This window comes from Macaca fascicularis, chromosome 11, assembly GCF_037993035.2.
Source record: "Macaca fascicularis isolate 582-1 chromosome 11, T2T-MFA8v1.1".
Lineage (NCBI taxonomy): Eukaryota > Metazoa > Chordata > Mammalia > Primates > Cercopithecidae > Macaca > Macaca fascicularis.
The window spans coordinates 64,039,816-64,059,434 of record NC_088385.1 but is presented as its reverse complement, the minus strand read 5'-3'; the positions used below and the strand labels follow the sequence as shown (position 1 = coordinate 64,059,434).

General features: G+C 52.2%; 2 protein-coding genes and 1 long non-coding RNA gene across 67 annotated transcripts in view; 2 read left to right on the top strand and 1 right to left on the bottom strand.

Moving 5' to 3' along the window:
* Positions 1-2,903, top strand: part of R3HDM2 (R3H domain containing 2) — a 182,395-nt gene extending 179,492 nt beyond the window's left edge. For all 50 annotated transcript variants that reach the window (XM_074007263.1, XM_074007254.1, XM_074007246.1 and 47 more), the window contains 3 exons: positions 419-516; positions 852-936; positions 1,809-2,903. In XM_074007263.1, coding sequence (XP_073863364.1) covers positions 419-516; positions 852-936; positions 1,809-2,149 — 524 coding nt within the window. In that variant the 3' untranslated portion in view covers positions 2,150-2,903. The remainder of the gene's footprint in view (positions 1-418; positions 517-851; positions 937-1,808) is intronic.
* Positions 2,904-5,764: 2,861 nt separating this feature from the next.
* STAC3 (SH3 and cysteine rich domain 3) lies at positions 5,765-14,114 on the top strand. Of its 16 annotated transcripts, XM_005571317.4 has the most exons (12): positions 5,765-5,959; positions 7,319-7,385; positions 7,648-7,915; positions 8,152-8,249; positions 8,765-8,837; positions 9,733-9,830; positions 12,356-12,422; positions 12,602-12,651; positions 12,945-13,030; positions 13,201-13,252; positions 13,342-13,479; positions 13,657-14,114. In XM_005571317.4, the coding sequence occupies exons 2-12, from the start codon at positions 7,320-7,322 to the stop codon at positions 13,753-13,755; spliced, it is 1,095 nt and encodes a 364-aa protein (XP_005571374.1). In that variant the 5' UTR covers positions 5,765-5,959; position 7,319; the 3' UTR covers positions 13,756-14,114. The 16 variants fall into 16 exon arrangements, 11 of the variants coding, with proteins under 11 accessions (XP_005571374.1, XP_005571375.1, XP_073863375.1 ...); XR_012420372.1 differs by lacking the exon at positions 12,356-12,422; XR_012420374.1 differs by lacking the exon at positions 12,945-13,030.
* LOC141408067 (uncharacterized) lies at positions 14,072-16,063 on the bottom strand. The gene is made up of 2 exons (XR_012420377.1): positions 15,810-16,063; positions 14,072-15,212 (listed from the first exon to the last, which is right to left on the bottom strand). It is a non-coding gene; the product is annotated as an uncharacterized lncRNA (long non-coding RNA).
* Between the last annotated feature and the right edge of the window lie 3,556 nt (positions 16,064-19,619).

Sequence of the window (19,619 nt, the reverse complement as noted above, 5' to 3'; positions counted from 1 at the left end):
ATCGCTTCCTAGGAGGCAGAGGTTGCAGTGAGCCAAGATCATGCCATTGCACTCCAGCCTGGGTGACGAGTGAAACTCTGTCTCAAAAAAAAGAAAAGAGAGAGAGAGATAAAAGACATGCATAACGGTTTGTAAGTTTCTTCCCTGGTCATTTTTATAGGACTGTTGTCTACAATGGATAGAGCCTTTCTTCAAGGATGATGGGACCTACTAGTCCCATTTGTCTGTGAGATACAGTTGACAGCCAAAGGATTTAGGAAGAAAAACATCTCTTATACCAGTCACATGGGCATTTCCATCATAGAAAATTAGGAATAGCATGCATTATTGCTGTCTATCTCCAAAGCCCCTTTAAGTCTTATAAAAGTCATACTATGAAGCTTAAGCTCCCAGAAAACCAATTGCTCTTACTCCCTAGGTGATGGGCGCTACTCCCTTTTGGGCCAGCCATTACAGTACAATCTGTCCATCTGCCCTCCCTTACTCCATGGCCAGTCAACTTACACGGTGCACCAGGTAAGGGTGTCCACCAGCAACTGTAGGGCCGTCAGACCCCTCTTCTTATTTGGATGCCTGTCTCTGAGCTTCAACCAGCTGGGTGTACAAGGGAAATAACACAGAATGAACAAAGCAGGAGCCTTGCCCTACCTCCTGTACTCATGTCTCCCACCCGACCCCCATGCCAAGAGGGAGGGGCTCTTTGTTTCTGAGTCGCTGCTCCATGGCCAACCTGACTGCCTGGTGGGGTGGGGTCCTCTGGGTTGGCGCTACTCCACAATCTCTCAGGCAGACATTGTGATGCAAGTCAATGTTGTTTACATGGGATGAGAGTCGTCTTTCAAATGTTGAAGGGACAGAGTGGATTGAAGCATGGAAACCGGGGCAAGAGACAAGCACTCAAATCTGCCTCCACTGACCTGGGGACAGCAGATGTCGGTGAGTCACAGGATGCTGAATCCCCAAGAGAAGGTGCCCACCCTTCCAGCCCTTAATTACCAGTCCAGCATGAGTGGGAAAAGCCAGCTTAGGATGGGGAGTGGAAGTGGGACCCTTTGTGCTCAAAAGCAAGCAGAAATTGGAGAAGTGAAGTATCTCAGTCCTCCTTACCAAGCCATCTCAGATTGTGAGGAAGATCATGGTAAAAAGTGGGAATAACACAATTATGGGAGTTGCCTCTTATTAACAAAGAGTTTTCTAATTAGTGTCCTGTCCCTAATCTACAACATCTACCTTTGGTAGTCCTAGACCCAGTTTAGGAGAAGATTGGTAGAGAATATAGGGGAGGAACGCTCATCCTGCAAGCCTCCCACTAGGTGAACAAGATCTGTCTTGGGATTTGGAGCAATTTCCTAAACAAGGAAAGGAAGGGAAACTGACTTCCTGAGATGATAAGAAGGAAGAATCTATTTGAGCCAGCCTCTGAGTGGGAAGGGAACTATGGAACATATTTCAGATTGATACATTATTGTTAAAGAACATTAGCAAAAGCCACATTTTCTTCATAGCAATAGCACCTTATGAGAGAACTGAGGTATAGGTTCTCAGCTCAGAAACCTGGGATTCTGATTCCTAGTCCCTTCTTGCCTACATCTCTGGGCTAGGAGAAAAAGGTTCATTTGTTTTTCTCCTAGTTGCCCTGATCAGAGCTGGGATGGTGGGAAGGGGAAGAAAGGGCTAAGAGAGAAAGGCCAGACTTTTGAAAACATTGTATACAGATTTGGTCAGCTGGACACTTCTCTGCCGGGCTGCTGTCCAGTCTTTCCTGTCCCACTCGTCTCACAACCATATCCTCTCTCCTCCCCTTCCAGTCCTGGGGCGGGTGCTGGAGGTGACAGATCTCCCTGAGGGCATCACCCGTACCGAGGCGGACAAACTCTTCACGCAGCTCGCCATGTCCGGCGCCAAGATCCAGTGGCTCAAGGATGCTCAGGGGCTACCTGGAGGGGGTGGGGGGGACAACAGTGGGACTGCTGAGAATGGCCGCCACTCAGACCTCGCTGCCTTGTACACCATTGTGGCTGTGTTCCCCAGCCCCCTGGCTGCCCAAAATGCCTCCCTTCGTCTCAACAACTCCGTGAGTCGCTTCAAACTTCGAATGGCCAAAAAGAACTATGACCTGAGGATCCTGGAGCGAGCCAGCTCCCAATAAATGGAGGAGGGGAAAGGGACTGTCACAGAACGAGCAAGGGCAGGGTGGAGGGGGTTGAAGGATCCTGACAGACCATGGACAGAGGCAAGTAAGGAGACTGATGTTAAACTGGAGCCTAAGACAGTGATGAAGATGGAAACAGATACCCACACTGGCATTGGACTCCTTCTTGCTCCCCTGCCATGGGTCCCCTCTTTTTCCCTGGTTGACCCCCACCCTTGCATCACTCTTCTTCCCATCCTATCCTCTTCTTTTTTTTTTTTTTTTTTTTTTTTGAGACGGAGTTTCACTCTTGTCGCCCAAGCTGGAGTGCAGTGGCACGATCTTGGCTCACTGCAACCTCCAGCTTCTGGGTTCAAGTGATTCTTCTGCCTCAGCCTCCCAAGTAGCTGGCACTACAGACATGCGCCACCATGCCTGGCTAATTTTTGTATTTTTAGTAGAGACGGAGTTTCACCATATTGGCCAGGCTGGTCTCAAACTCCTGACCTCAGGTGATCCGCCCGCCTTGGCCTCCCAAAGTGCTGGGATTACAGGTGTGAGCCACTGTGCCCGGCCCCCATCCTCTTCTATCATTTTTTAAATCTCTTCTCCCATCATAAAATTAATTTCTTTCATAATTTTGGTCAGGTAGAATTGGGAAAGTCCCACACTCTCCTCCTATTACCTTACCATCCCAAGCTTCCTTTCCTTTTTTGGTCTTTATGAATATATTTATATGGACAGAATTAAGATAAACAAAATTGAGTTCCCCATTCTCTCACTTCCCCATGTTGTCTTCCTAGACCCCACAGAGTTAAAACTTGGGACTCCCCTGGCCCCCACCAGAACACTTGTATATTGTTTGTTTGAGGTTCGTGCCGCAGTAACAGACACAGTATTTAATTGCACATACAGATGTTTGCTGGGTATATTCACTGTAAATTTTATTTAATCTGGTTTTTTGTTTGTTTGGGGGTTATTTGGGGGGAGGTTGGTTTTGTTTTTAAATATAAAAAAAAAAAAAAATCTGTCACTGGACATCAGTCACTGTTTCTCTGTTGCCACCTTAGAATGGGTAAAGGGTTGGAGGCCCTGGGTAGGTATAGTCCTACAGCTGTTGGAGGTGTTTGTCGTGGGTTGGGATGGCTTTCTCTAGCATACGCACACTATTTTTAACACAATTCCCTCTGTCTCATCCTCTTCCCTGTACACGGTTCTGATAGATGACTAGATCTCTAATGGGACCATGGTTTTGGGCTCTCCCAAAACCTGCCACTGCGATTCATCGAGCATATCACTTCTCAGCTCTGGATCTGTGTCCATATCAGTAAAATAAGAGACTTGGACTTACTAGGTGACCTCTAAGTTTCCTTCCAGACTATTAATTCTGTGGTACTGTGGTACTCATTTAGGGCCCTTGTAGTTGAGCTTTGAGATAGGGTCTTGCTCTGTCACCCAGGCTGGAGTGCAGTGGCAGATCTCAGCTGACTGCAGCGGCCTCCCGTATTCAAGCGATTCTTGTGCCTCGGTCTCCTGAGTAGCTGGGATTACAGGTGCGATCCACCATGCCTTATTATTATTATCATCATCATTATTATTATTATTATTATTTTGGTATTTTTGGTAGAGACAGGGTTTCACCATGTTGCCCAGGCTGGTCTTGAACTCCTGGGCTCAAGTGATGCCCCGCCTTGGCCTCCCAAAGTGCTGTGATTACAGGCATGAGCCACTGCTCCCAGCCCAACTCATCTTCTGAAAACCCTTTAGGGTTGTTTTTGTTTTTGTTTTTGTTTTTTTTGAGACAGAGTCTCGCCCTGTAGCCCATGCTGGAGTGCAGTGGCATGATCTCGGCTCACTGCAACCTTCACCTCCCAGGTTCAAGCAATTCTTCTGCCTCAGCCTCCCAAGTAACTGGGACTACAGGCATGCACCACTGTGCCCAGCTAATTTTTGTATATTTAGTTGAGACAGGGTTTCACCATGTTGGCCAGGCTGGTCTCAAACTCCTGACCTTGTGATCCACCCACCTCGGCCTCTCAAAGTACTGGGATTATAGGTGTGAGCCACTGCGCCTGGCCGCCTTTCTTTAATCCTAAAGCTGGAGGATTGGGTTTTACCTGTCAGGGACAGAAGCAGATGTAGCAACTGAATTCGCAGTGCCAAGATGCTATATTATCCAAACATGCTCAGCAGTCCCTGTCCTATGTGGCTGAAAAAAGGGGAAGAGCAGAAGTCATCTTGCCTGCAAGGTGCAGCTTTTCCTTTAGAGCATCTCAAAGCAAGCCCTGTTGTTCTGCAGTCTGTCAGAGCAGGGCCATTAAAGAACCTGCAGAGTCAGAACCATCCTGCACCCCCTTTTCAAACTTCACCCTTAAATAGAAAAAAAAAAAAAAAGTAGTGGGTGAGAATGACAAAGCATGTTGCCCTGGAAATCTCTTGGGTCCAAGTAGCTGTATCCCTAACCATGGTCCTACAGGAGCTTGCCTGACTCAGTCTCCAACACAGTCCTTTATTTCTTACAGATACAAGGAATAAAGCAGCACTGCATTGCCACCTCTAAATTGCTCTCCCCTGAGATGGGAGTATCTCCTCTTTCATCTATGTCACAGCCCAAAGAGTAGGAGAAGGGTAAACCCCTGTGAGATCAGAATGGCATCTGTCTCTTTGATCCATCAGTTACATACTGAGGCATCAAAGGTGGGAGATGGAATCAGGGAATCAAAAGGGTTTAGGAAGTGTGAGGTTGGCCATCCTACCTTTAAGAGTTTGCAGTTCTCATGAGGAAGGGGACATTACTTAGAAATTATTAAAAAGATTCCTTATGTGGCAGCTATATCCTTCTGTCTAGTGTTAACTGGCCCTTTTTAATAGCCCTGGTAATTCCGTTCACCCTGAGGACAAAATTTTGCAAGGAGGGTGGGGAGATGTCTCTGGGAGCTGATGGAGGGAATGAAGCAATACTACATATTCTTCACTTTCTTACAGGATAGCAAAGTACTTCTCCAACCACCCACAGATAAAAAGCAATCTAACCATGCACGGTGACTCACGCCTGTAATCCTAGCACTTTGGAAGGCCGAGGCAGGCGGATCACCTGAGGTCAGGGGTTTGAGACCAACCTGGCCAACATGGTGAAACCCCGTCTCTACTAAAAATACAAACATTACCTGGGCATGGTGGTGGGCGCCTGTAATCCCAGCTGCTTAGGAGGCTGAGGCGGGAGAATCGCTTGAACCTGGGAGGTTGCAGTGAGTCCGGATCACTTCATTGCACTCCAGCCTGGGTGACAAGAGCAAGACTCTGTCTCAAAAGAAAAAAAAAAAGAAAGCCATCTAGTATGGCTGATAGGAGAGTTCTATGAGTTCGAATTAGTCGTTTTTTTTTTTTTTACCCTGTCTCAAAAAATAAATGAAAAATAAAAATAAACTCCCTTTAAATGTTATATGAGCATGAACAGAAACTGTCCCTTGCTGAATTTGGCCATTATTCACCTGTTCACCTTAGATGAAGAATCAAGGAACAGCAGCTCTGGAGGGATGGGAGGAGTTAGGGTCCAGCCCTGCCCCAGACCTCTCAGTGTCCAATTTCTCTGTGTCAGCTGTGTTTCTCAGCTGTTCACTTTCCTCCAGCCCTGTCATTTCAGCCCTGACACCAAGGCAGAAGGTTAGGAGGTCTACAAATAGCGACTGGGTAGCTGGTGTGAACACAGGGTACTGGGGGGGCTTAGCCCCCAAGGAAGAGGACCAGTTTTTCCCCAGCACCACCATCAAGGCCTCGGGGCTCCCAGCTCCCTCTACAGACTGTGGACTGATTTAGGGAATCCCAAACGTAAGTTACCTCTTCATCCTCTCGATTTCCACGACTGCTCACGCCAGCTGCCCTGATCTATAATCTATTCAGCTTCTTCATTTCTTTCCTTGTCTGTGAGTCGTTTGGGTTTTAGGAGTAAAATTATTATTCTACTCTAGGATGAGTTAGGATTGGAGGGGGGATGGGGGTGGGGTAAAGGGAATGAAGTAGTAAGGGAAGGAAAGGCTCATATTACCCTGAAAACTTAAAATAGCTGAGCCCTGAGGCAGGCTGGGACAGAACTAGGCACAGGGCCCCCAGGGCTCAAGAAAGAAGTAGGGGAGGACAAATGTCTGCAGTCCATCCTTCCTTGTGCGCACACGAGGACACACATTAAACCTCTTGAAGAGAGGAGATCTGGGAAGGTATGCATCACATCTCTGTTGCCCACAGATTCCCAAGAGAAACAAAGTACCTATAGGAAAATAACATAAACCATGCAGCCTTGAACACTGTAAGGGCTGTAAACTATGGGGTCTCCCCTCAGGATGGAAGGATGAGTATCAGTTTGAGGAACTAATTGGGGAGCTCTTTAGTCTGTTGGGATTTATTTATTTATTTTTTTATTTTTATTTTTATTTATTTTTTTTTTTTGAGATGGAGTCTTGCTCTGTCACCCAGGCTGGAGGGCAGTGGCACAATTCTGGCTCACTGCAACCTCCTGGGTTCAAGTGATTCTCCTTCCTTAGCTTCCTGAGTAGATGGAATTACTGGTGTCCACCATCACGCCCGGCTAATTTTTGTATATTTAGTAGAGATGGGGTTTCACCATGTTGGCCAGGCTAGTCTTGAACTCCTGATCTCTAGTGATCTGCCCGCCTCAGCCTCCCAAAGTGCTGGGATTACAGGCATGCACCACCGCGCCTGGTCATGTTGGGCTTTTTCCTAGACTTCCATGAAATCTGTTAATAAAACCTGCCAAATGATCTGTATTTGGCCCAGTGCAGTGGCTCACGCCTGGAATCTCAACACTTTGGGGGTTGAAACGGGAGGATTGCTTGAGCTAGTTGGGGTAAGCCTAGGCAACAAAGCAAGACCATGTCTCTACAAAAAATAAAAAGGTAGCCAAGTAGTGTGCACCTTGTATTCCAGCTACTCAGGAAGCTGAGGTAGGGGGATTGCTTCAGGCTGGGAGGTCAAGGCTGCAGTGAGCCATGATCATGCCACTGCACTCCAACCTGGGTGACAGAGTGAAACCCCATCTCAACAACAACAAAATCTCTAATCACGTTTCTCCAAAAACCTTCCCTTTGAGTACCGCCCTACTGCAAGGGACAGAAATAAGGGGGAGAAGAGTGAAAGGGATTAGATTTCATAGTGGGGTCCAACCTCTTGCAGGATGACAGAAAAGGAGGTGCTGGAGTCCCCTAAGCCCTCCTTCCCAGCAGAGACTCGGCAAAGCGGGGTGAGTCTGGGCCTGTGACCACTGGGTGTGGGGGGCCAGGAAACCTTTACAGCTGAAGAAGAGTGCTTAAATTGATCTCATTTGTGTGTGACTCATGTTTTGCTGGCCAGCACCTGCAGTCCCCAATACCAATACCTGCCTAATCCTGGGGTACATTCCTTGCCCAAAACTAGAAAACTGTCTAGTTTGCTCTAACGCCCCCCTACTCTAGAGAGGGTGACAAGTCCTTTTAACGTTGGGTTTTCTTCACTCCCTCCCTCAGCTACAGCGGCTGAAGCAGTTACTCAGGAAAGGTTCTACAGGGACAAAGGAAATGGAACTTCCCCCAGAGCCCCAGGCCAATGGGGAGGCAGTGGGAGCTGGGGGTGGGCCCATCTACTACATTTATGAGGAAGAGGAAGAAGAAGAAGAGGAGGAGGAGGAGCCACTCCCAGAACCTCCTAAGCTGGTCAACGATAAGCCCCACAAATTCAAAGATCATTTCTTCAAGAAGCCAAAGTTCTGTGATGTCTGTGCCCGGATGATTGTTCGTGAGTCATAAAGGGGAGTGAAGAGAGTATGATGTTGAAGGCAGAGGTTGGGGAGAGGGCATACGAGAGGAGTATTTGTAGCAGATGGGCTGTGGCTAGAGTTGGTGTAAGGCAATGCTGTTAGACATTGAGCAAGTAAGGTCCCAGACAGAAAAGGGAACCTAAGAGTAGCAGCAGTGGTACAAAGGGAAAGGGCAATCTGGAATCTTATCTGAATTTTCTCCCCCTCTCCCAAGTCAACAACAAGTTTGGGCTTCGCTGTAAGAACTGCAAAACCAACATCCATGAACACTGTCAGTCCTATGTGGAAATGCAGAGATGCTTCGGCAAGATCGTGAGTAGGCTCTGGGGAACAAGGTGTAGAAAAGAGGTGACATGGCCGGGCACAGTGGCTCACACCTGTAATCCCAGCACTTTGGGAGGCCGAGGCAGGCGGATCACGAGGTCAGGAGATGGAGACCATCCTGGTTAACACAGTGAAACCCTGTCTCTACTAAAAAATACAAAAAATTAGCCAGACGTGGTGGCGGGCACCTGTAGTCCCAGCTACTCGGGAGGCTGAGGCAGGAGAATGGTGTGAACCCGGGAGGCGGAGCTTGCAGTGAGCTGAGATTGCACCACTGCACTCCAGCCTGGGCGACAGAGCGAGACTCCATCTCAAAAAAAAAAGAAAGGAGGAGACATGTCACCAGCTACCCCTTGCTGGTCCCTCCTCCATCCCATTCATTTCTCTGCTTTTTCTTTCTCAGCCCATCTCTTTTTCTGAGAAAGGGTGAGCACTCATGGGAGAGATGGGCTTCTGGACCTTACTTTGCTACCTCTAATGCTTCCTCCCATCCCATCCTACAGCCGCCTGGTTTCCGTCGGGCCTATAGTTCCCCACTCTACAGCAACCAGCAGTACGCTTGTATCAAAGATCTCTGTAAGTGCCCTTTATGGAACATGAGGGAATGGGCAAGCCTAGAGATGGTTTCATGCCATCTCTAGCTTTGGAAGCCAAATTCTGAAACAGAAACTTTCTATTTCCCATAATTCTCCCTCAACCTAACATTTTTATATCCATTTGGATGCAGAGGCAATATCCCCATTTTACAGCAGAGGGAGATAAGATTTAGTTGCAACTACATACAGTTAGCAAGAGGTAGCGCCAAGACTGGAATCTTCAGTTGCTAGCTTCAGAATCTGTGCTCTTCATGTGCAAAATCATTTCTAAGCAAGAACAAGGATTCTAGATTGTCCTCATCCTTACTACAGAGTCATACCAGACTTGGGGCAAGACCCAAAGGCTGCAGGCACCCTGGGCATGTTCATAATTTGGCAACCCTTAAAAGTATATTCATTGACAAATTTGCTCAACATTTATTTGGAGCAGAGGCTGAACTCTGTGAAGAGCATGGGTGAAAAAGAAGAACCTATTGGTGGCAGCACCTCAGCTTACACATGCCATTCAGCAGAACAAAAACCAGAAGTTAAGGGCCCATTCTCCTTAGAAGGAGAATAGTGATTCTGAGCATGTCTCAACTCCCAAGCAACCAAAGTTGTCTTTCAAACGTCATATAATGCTCTGCCTGGAAGGAGTTCTGATAAATACTTTTCTCCCTCACATTACATCACCAGTGATGTTTTTAGAGTCCTTTCTAGATCGGTGTCCTAGGTATTGCTCAGCTGACCCTTCCCTAATCTTCCCCCACGGCGCCCCCACTGCCACCCAGCACACACATGGGTATCCATCTACTCGATCCTGCCTTTCGCTTCCTTTCCTCCAAGCCTTTCTCTGCCTCCCCAATAATGTCTTCTTTCTCCTCCAATTTGATTAGCTGCTGCCAATCGCAATGACCCTGTGTTTGAAACCCTGCGCACTGGGGTGATCATGGCAAACAAGGAACGGAAGAAGGGACAGGCAGATAAAAAAAATGTGAGCACTGTACCTCCCCACGAGGTCCCTCCCAGAGATCCCATGGAGCAGGTCATTTTCCCATTTGGGAAGCTGACAGAAGTAATGGATTATCTTCCCCTAAAATTGCACATAACCCGACCAGGCATGGTGGCTCATGCCTGTAATCCCAGCACTTTGGAAGGCCAGGGCGGGTGGATCATGAAGCCAGGAGATCAAGACCATCCTGGCCAACATGGTGAAACCTCGTCTTTACTAAAAATACAAAAATTAGCCAGGCATGGTTGTGTGTAATCCCAGCTACTCGGGAGGCTGAGGCAAGAGAATCACTTGAACCCAGGAGGCGGAGGTTGCAGTGAGCTGAAATCACACCACTGCACTCTAGCCTGGGTGACAGAGCAAGACTCCATCTCAAAAAAAAAAAAAAAAAAAGGCCGGGTGAGGTGGCTCATGCCTGTAATCCCAGCACTTTGGGAGGCCAAGGCGGGTGGATTACCTGAGGTCAGGAGTTTGAGACCAGCCTGGCCAACATGGTGAAACCCCGTCTCCACTAAAAATACAAAAATTAGCCAGGTGTGGTAGCACACGCCTGTAATCCCAGCTACTTGGGAGGCTGAGGCAGGAGAATTGCTTGAGCCCAGGAGGCGGAGGTTGCAGTGAGCCGAGATCGTGCCACTGCACGCCAGCCTAGCCGACAGAGTGAGATTCTGTCTTAAAAAAAAAAAAAAGAAAAGAAAAAGAAAAAAAAAATTGCACATAACCCAACAGAAATATTTTTGCATGCAATTTTAGGGGGTTTTGGGACCTACTGCAGCTCACTCACCATGGGCCTCTGGTTAAGAACTCTAGCCATAGATTACGTTTTCTCAGCTTCCTTCTGAAATAGTCAGATTAGCCACTACAACCACATGAAGGCTAGGCCCAAAGTCTTTGGCATTGCTGGGTGACAGAGGCAAGAGCTGTGCTTTTGGATGTAGGAAAGAGAACTTGTCATGCCAAGTAACTGGAGAATTCTAGAGCCATGCAAGGATCCATGAAGATCATCTGGTCTGACCCATTCATTTTACAGATGATGAAACTGAGGCACAAAGCTACTGGCCAAGATAAACCTCATTTCCTTTTGTAACAGGGTTTCTAGGTTAGTAATGCCATAGATTTGCATTCAGTTCAGCATGGAATTTGTTAGAATATTCTTATATCTTTCTGGACAACCAGGATTGGACCAGTATGGATGATGGTTACAGTTAGATGGACTCCTAAAATTGGTTGAGTGGCAGTACTCAGAGTCCAGGTCCTTTCAGTATTATACAGCTAGAGGGAGATTTCTGGTGCGTTATAACATGATTTAGATATAATGAAGATACAAATTGTATGTTCATGCCAGGTGCGGTGGCTCACGCCTGTAATCCCAACACTTTGGGACGCCAAGGTGGGCAGATTACTTGAGGTCAGGAGTTCGAAACCTGCCTGGCCAACATGGTGAAACCCTGTCTCTACTGAAAACACACACACACACACACACTATATATATATATATATATATCTCCAGGGCGTGGTGGCACTCACTTATAATCCCAGCTACTTGGGAGGCTGAGGCAGGAGAATCGCTTGAACCCGGGAGGCAGAGGTTGCAGTGAGCCACTGCACTTCACACTTCAGCCTGAGGGAGAAAGCAAGATCTTGTCTCAAAAAAAAAAAAAAAAAAAGAAAAGAAAAGATAAATGTACATATTTGTTCTTGATCAAAAAATCACCTGCAAAAAACAGAACTAGAAATCTGGCCTCAGACTTGTTGATATGGAGGTTGGGCACAGATAAGGGATTTCTATGGAGTGAATTCTGACTTACAAGGCACTAGCAGTGTGATTTGGCTGCTTCCAGAAGGGCTAACATACTCTTGGGTTATATTCTTTTAAGGGAATTATAAAAATTGTGCTGCTCTTTTTTTTTTTTTTTTTTTTTTTGACGGAGTTTCGCTGTTGTTGCCCAGGCTGGAGTGCAATGGCATGATCTTGGCTCACCACAAACTCCGCCTCCCAGAGTCAAGTAATTATCCTGCCTCAACCTCCCAAGTAGCTGGGATTACAGGCATGCGCCACCACGCCTGGCTAATCTTGTATTTTTAGTAGAGAGGAGGTTTCTCCATGTTGGTCAGGCTGGTCTCGAACTCCCGACCTCAGGTGATCCGCCCACCTCAGCCTCCCAAAGTGCTGGGATTACAGGTGTAAGCCACCGCGCCTGGCCATGCTGCTCATTTTTTACTTACACACTGGAGTATTTTTAAAGGCTGACAGCATAGTCAAGGACCTGGAATCTGGTAGTGAATTCCCTGTCATTTAGCTACATTCAAGCAGAATGTGGGTGACCCACCTGATAGGATGTTTTAGAGAAAGTTCGTGCATTAAGCAGAGGGCTGGGCTAGATATTTCCTCCAAGGCCTCTTCCAACCCTGAGATCCCATTACTCTGTAGTTCTCTGACCTGATTATAGAGAGCCAGGGCATGGGTTCCCAAGACAGCGTCTCCCTAACTCTGGTGCCCCCTCCAGCCTCTAGCAGCCATGATGGAGGAGGAGCCAGAGTCGGCCAGACCAGAGGAAGGCAAACCCCAGGATGGTGAGTGTCACCCACCTCCATCCAGAGATGGAGTAGGATTAGAGGCTCAGCTGTGGCACAGAGGGTGGAGGAGCAAAGGGCAGGCCAGCTTTGGATAGATGAGGCCTTTCCACAGAAGGGTAAGAGAATAAGAATTGACCTCCAGGAGACAGACAATTTGTTGGTGTTTCCTATCCCAGGAAACCCTGAAGGGGATAAGAAGGCTGAGAAGAAGACACCTGATGACAAGGTAAGAATCTTTCCTCCCTGCAAGGACCCCAGTCCTCTCCCCAACCCAGCTCTGACACCACCACTCATGGCCCTGGCGGAAGCTCACTCTTTAACTCCTAGGCTTCCCATCACCCTTGACCTACTCTCTCCATCACCTTGCACACCCACCCACAACCAAAACACTTCTCTCAGTTCGGGGACCTAGAAGAGAGTTGGAGTGTAGAGTGTGTGGTGAATGTCCCTGCCTTGGAATCCTGCCCCTCAGTGTGGGGTAGAGGAGCCCTAAGACTCATCATTCCCTTTCACCCCCAGCACAAGCAGCCTGGCTTCCAGCAGTCTCATTACTTTGTGGCTCTCTATCGGTTCAAAGCCCTGGAGAAGGACGATCTGGATTTCCCGTGAGAGGCCTTGGGGCAGGGGGCTGGTACTGTGGAGTGAAGAGGAAAGAGCTGGGTTCCCCCAAGGGAAAGGAAAAAGGGGGACTCAGGGCTTGGAGCCTATTGATGCTGGACCAGGGGCACAGAAGGGGACCTGCTATGTGAGTGAGGCCTCTCTTTTCCCCTCTCAGGCCAGGAGAGAAGATCACAGTCATTGATGACTCCAATGAAGAATGGTGGCGGGTGAGAAAAATGGCTAGGGCTAGGATGGAGTGTGGGTTGAGTCACGAACCCGACATTGAGAGATGGACTCTCCCTACTATCTTCCCTAGGGGAAAATCGGGGAGAAGGTCGGATTTTTCCCTCCAAACTTCATCATTCGGGTCCGGGCTGGAGAACGTGTGCACCGCGTGACAAGATCCTTCGTGGGGAACCGCGAGATAGGGCAGATCACTCTCAAGAAGGACCAGGTAGGCTGTTGCCCCAATCCAATCCCAGGCCTGAATGCTCCCTAGCCGACCACACTCCTTGGAGAGCTTAACCATTAATGAGATTAGGGTGAGCCCCTGTAACCCCCGGCTCCCCTGCTGTCCTCTCCTACCGTTTCCTTTGATTCCTCTCCTACTTCTGATCCTTTAATCTTCTAGATCGTGGTGCAGAAAGGAGACGAAGCGGGCGGCTACGTCAAGGTCTACACCGGCCGCAAGGTGGGGCTGTTTCCCACCGACTTTCTGGAGGAGATCTAGGCGTGCGGGCGCCTGCAAGTGGGAGACACCCACACCCCATTCTGGGCGGGCCCAGTGGAGTTTGGGGAGGGGGCGAAAACAACAGAACTGCTGGGAGAGGAGGGGTTGGAAGGCCCGCCTGAGCGCGACGGGGCTTCCGGAAAGGGACTGGTTCTCGCCCTGTTCCCCAGCCTGGAGCCTCGGATACGTGCTGCCCAGAGCAGCCCGGATCCGAAACCTTTCAGGCCCCGCTTGCAAGAGCTGGAAAAAAACGCATATCTACTAGCAGAAGCGAGGGACTGGGGCGGGGGGCGGGGGCGAGGGAGGATGAACTGTCGAATGTTGCAAGTTTTATTAAACTTTTGACAAAACTTAGAAAAGTTGTTCTTTAACTGGGGTTGAGGAGAGGGCCTGCGGAGGGGTGGAGAATCCTCCCTAACTGCCCGACCTCGTTACCATCGGGTAACCTGAGACCCATCTGGGCTGAGGTTGGCGGGAGGTGGGAAGACAAGTGCGCCCGCCAGGTGAGGCCTCTGTGGTCAGTGAAGAAAGGGGAGCGCGGGGCTGCAGTCGCCGCCCCGGCGCCCCAGCGGCTGGGAGCCGGTTCTTGTAGTAGGGTAAAGTCCCCCTTGCTCTTGGCTATTTAGCCGCAGGCAGCCTCTTGTATTTCGAATCTGGCTTGGCGCCGAGTTAGGCCGCCAGGGGGCGATGCAAGATCTCGGTTGGAGAGCGAGGGATGGAAGGGGGTAGAGGGTGGGTAAGGGGAGAGAACCAGAGACACCAAGCCCGAGACCCTGGGCCTGGGAGGGGGTGGGGTGCGTGCCGTCTCCATGGCAACACTTCCTCAAGTCCTCCGGGAACCGAGCTAGCTAGGCCGGGGGCCTAACCCCTCCCACGCGGCCCCTGCCCTAACCCTTTCCGACAGGTTCCGAGTGAGGACGGAGGGCAGACAGCTAACCGGCTCTCGCGGAGACCCCCTGCGGAGCGCCGTATGCAAATGTTATTATTTGCATATGCAAATATGCAAATGCGCCGGCCCTGGTCAGGGCGGCAGGTGGCGAAGAGCGGGAAGGTGTGGGGAAGGGAGCAGAAGGAGACGAGGAGTTTGGGGACCTGGGAGCGGACCCAGTGAGAGGGAGGCTGAAGTGGTCGCTGGAGTGGGGCAAGCGTGTGGGGGGGGTCTTGAGCTCGATGCCGGGTGGGGGAGGGTCGGCTTGGCCAGCCAGGAGCTCCTCTTCTCGTCTGCCCGTTGTCTGCCAGGACTGAGGTTGGCACCGCCTAGCAAGGTTGGCAGCGGGAGCCCGGGCACCATCTGCTGCTGGCGGGGGGAGGGCCGAGACTCAGCTGGGAGGAGGGCCTGGGACAGGCGCGCCCCCCTTCCAGAAGGCTGAGGTGTGATGGGGGTAGGGAAGCACACAAGAAGACTGCAGGACCGAGTTCAGTTTTCTGTTCCCTTTGCCCTTGACGGTCCCGGATGCCTGAGGGGGTGGAGGTGGAGTCATTAAAGAAAACCCCCCCTTTAATCGCGATTGAGCTGGAATAGGAGCAGATCACAGGCAAACACACACACCAACCATACGCAAATCAAGCCTTCTGTCCTCATCCTTCCTTGAAATCCACCTAACAGGAATGTATGAGGGGAGGGACCGCGAGGGCTCGGGTCGTCTCTATTCATCAAGGTCTGAGGGACTCAAAACCAGAGCCCCCCCGAGATCCTCGAGAGGGCCCCCCATCAATGCTCAGGCAAAACCAATTTACTGGCTCATTGGGCGGCAATGCTGGTGTGCGGATGCCGAGGAGCAGGGAGAACGGCTGTTCTCTCCCTACACTCGGGGGGCGCCCCCCTCCCTAGCCTCACTGAGCCGGCAGCTGTCCCTAATTAGAGCGGCGGTTTAATTGGATTTATCAGCAGTTAATAGGAAATTAAGCAAAGGGCCCGAGAGAAGGGGGGCGGGAAAAGCGGGGAAACAGGCTGTGCTGAACTTGAAGGAGGGGTGCTAGGGTACCAGGGGTGGGGACATGTGACCCAGTGTCCCGATGGAGCCCCATGGTCACACCCTCCCCTCAGTACTCACCAAGACTGTTAAGCCCTGGCCTGCGGGCCAGAGAGCAGGTCCCCAGAGAGCGCGGTAGGCGTGACAGCGACCCTGTGTGAGCTCCCAGCGCCCTTCATCCCCGTAAGCGGCGCCTAGGTGATGGATGATACTGCCGCACGCTGCAAAGGTCATAAGTCTGGGCCAAGGAGCAGAATGAATTGAAAACAGATCCGAGGAAGGGCCGGTACTGGGGTACAAGACAACCCGCACCCCACCTCCTCCACTGCCCACTCAGCGCGCGCGCGCGCGCACACACACACACACACACACACACACACACACACACACACACGTGCCCCTTGAAGTTGGAAGACTGGGCAGCACGGGGGGAAAGGGCAGAGTACAGAGTGACCCTCTCTATAAACCCCACTGGCAGCCGTGTTGGGGATCCTGAGAATCTTCTGGTGCAGCTCCAATGTTCCCTTTGGGTTCTCCCTCCACCAAACTGCCCGATTTGGGTCTGTGGGGTCCCCCGGGTCTGCTGCTCAGGGGCGGCCCAACATCGACACCACGCTCCCTAGGGGCCAGTCAAGGAAGCTTGCAGGCAGCTAAGCCCTGGCGCACGGGCCTCTTAGTCCACAGCCCCAGGCGCCTCCTGTCACCAAGACTTCATTATACTGCTAGGTTAACGAGGCCTGCTCCGGAGACCCTGAGGACCTCCCTGCCACATTCCACCCTGCAGGGCACAGATGGCAACTCTTGCATATACTAAGGTGTGCTAGCCTCTGAGTGGGTGTGGGTGGTCTCTCCGTGCCCCAGGCAATTATGGACGTCTGTATCCCCGGCGTGTGGTTTGTGTGTGTCCGTTTGTTCCCTGGGTATGTGAGGTGTGTCCACCTGAGCCCCAGGTGTGTCCGACTCTGTGTCCGGGTGTGTGTCTGTGCCCCGAGTGTGTCTATATCTGTCGGGTTTGTCCACTTCCCGCTCCCCAGCTCCCATCTGGGTGATTTTGCCCGGATGTGCCTCCGCGTGGGGGCGTTTCCGTGCGTCTCCGCCTGCAGGTATGTGTGAAAATCAGGAAGAGCCAGCGGGGAGTGTGTGTTGCTATCGCGTCTCCGCCTGCAGGTATGTGTGTCTCGGTGACAATGCGTGGGCGTGTGCCTGGGTGTGAGCCGCGCGGCGGCGTGTATCCGAATGACAGTGTGACGCACGTGCGCACGCGCGCGCGCGCCGTAGTGAGTCTCCCGCCCCCACTCCTTCCTTTCCCCATTTCTATTCCTCTCTCCTCTCCCGGCCAGCTCGGCTTCGCCGTCCGCATCATCTCCATCCATTATTGAAGAAACAGCCGCGTCCGCTCCAATCACATCAATACCCCCGCCCCTTCTCCGTTCCGCTCGCCCCGCGGCCCCTCTGGGTGCTGAGGAGAGGGGAAGCCAAGGCGCGGTGGGGGAGCCTGGTGGGAATGGGCTTATGACCCTTGCCCCAAGCCCGGCCAGGAGCCGGACGCCGGGGTGCCCGGCGGAGAGCGCTTTGCATAAACAGATGGCGCGGGCGTCTTTGTCTCACTTGCTCGCTCACCGCGCAGCTCCCGGCTTCGCTTCTGTCTGGCTGATGCAATCATGATCATCTCGGTGCCTCGGGAACCGGCACCCTTAATAATGGCAGAGGGGGTCAGGGGCCCCGGGGCTCCCGAGCAGATGCTGGGCCCTGTGTCTTCCCTCCCGGGCGCCCCTCCACGTCCCACAGCTGCGGCGGGAAGACCAACGCTGCGCGGAGGTGACGGGCATGTGGAGGTGACCAGGAGGAGGACCCTGGGCACTGAGGAGGAGGACCCTGGGCACTGAGGAGGAGAACCCTGGGCAGTGCCCCAGGCGTCCCCGGGCTGCCCTGTTGGGCTGCTGCAGTCCCCAGAAGTAGCAACCCAGAGAATAGGAATAGAGCTGGGGAATGGGGTCGGGGAGAGACAGAAATAAAGACAGAGACAAAGAGAGGCATTAGTAAAGAGAGACACAGTTAGATGGAGAGATGTGAAGGGAGGGAGCGAGACACAGAGAGACACAGAGAAACCGATGCAGAGGGACAAAGCCAGGTAGGGAAGGCAGCAAGAAAGAGAGCAGACAGACACAGCCAGAATGATAAGGAAGAGAGAGATGGACATATCCAGAGAGAGGAAGCAGACAGACCGCCCGAACAAGAGGCAGAAAGAAGGGCAGTGAGAGGCTAGGACAGGCCAGGTCAGAGGGTTTAGGGCAATCTCGAATCTGCAGCCCAGAAGCAGAGATGAAGCCCCCGCCTCCCCCGCCCCCAGGCATCTGAGTCTGCCCAGCCCCAGAAGAGGAACCCGCCTGAACCCTGGGTGCTGATTGTGGCTGGCGAGACAGGAGCTTCCGCGTCCCCTCTCCGCCCTCCGGTCCCATCTCACACGAGAAGAGTGGAGGCTGCGGGACCCACTGTCTTGGCGGCGGGAGTGGCGGAGTACTCGCTGGGCGTGGACGGAGACTCCAGGCACCAACTTAGCTGCCCGAATGCCAGGAGTGCAGGGTCGGCACTGCCGGATAGGGGGTGCCCAAGGCCTCTTCCCCGAGCTTGGGGGCCCCTCGGCCTCCAGGGGGCGCCCGTGCCCACGGCCCCTGCAACACGCTGAATCCGCTGAGTCCCGCTGCCTTTGACCCGCTGTGCAGCCAGCGCGCGGATTGGGATCCTGGTGTGGGTTAGCGCTTGGAGTCCAGTCCCAGCGGGATCCCGGGCCGCGCCTAATCTGTGGCTAATGACTCCTGCGGTCCCTCACCCCGCTGGGCCAGCGTGGCCTGAGTCCTCGTGGTGGGAAAGTGTGGGGAGCCAGGAGAGATGGAGTCCTGTGTTCCAGATCGGCCCCATGGGCCAGCCAGAGACGGGAACCAAAGATGGAAGGGGGATTAGAAATAAGTTCACAGAGACAGGGACCAGAAGCAGAAGGGTCAAAGAGTGGCGGAGAGGCGGAGCGGAGGTAATAATGTAACGTTGCAGCTCGGTGAGCTGGGCGGAGGCCCAAGGCCGGAGGAACAGCGGCGGCCCTGGAAAAGGAGTGTGACAGAGAATTTGGGACCTGGCCGGGATCACCGGAACTCAGAAGAAAGGGCACAAGGAGGCAGGCAAGGGCCCGTGAGCAAAGGCGCAAGGACCAGGCGTCCATTCCCGCGTCCTTGCTCCCCAGCTGTGCCACAGAGAACCAGATGTGCAGCCCAGCTGTGCGGCCGCTCAAGTTCGAGCTCTGGGGTTGCTTTTTGGTCCCAGAGACTGGAGGGCTGGGGTACGCTGGTGACAGGACACACCCTCCCTTCCTGGGCCCTGGAGGCGCGGGCTCTTCTCTGGGAGGGCTGGGCTGCTGGAGGCTCTGACATCCCGTCAGCCCCGCTCCCCCGCCCTCCACACAAATCGCAGCGAGTCTCTGTCTCTTTGTTCTCGCCGTGTCTCTGACACTTTATCTCATTATCCGCCGGAGGGAGGCGGAGAGCCCGGGACCCTGCAGCCTAATTACAGCCGCGCTTGTCAGAGTAGGGGGCGGTGGAGGTATCAGTGCGAAGGAAAGGGAGGGGGACCCTAGAAAGCACCCTCTCCCTCCCTGTACCCCGAGGATCCCAGCCATAGGTGCGTAACTGGCTCCCGCCCGCGCCCTCCACAGGGCAGGCTCTGGAAGGGGAGGTGGGGGGTGCTCTGCAGGTTCAGCAGCAAGGAGGGAGGGGGTGGTGGAGGTTATGGTGGGAGTGGGGAGAGATATTAGGACTCGATTCCTGCGTCCCTAAGACCCAAATTCCCCAGAGACGGGGGTTGTGGGCTTCCCAACCGCGGCAGCATAGCACCCACCTGAGA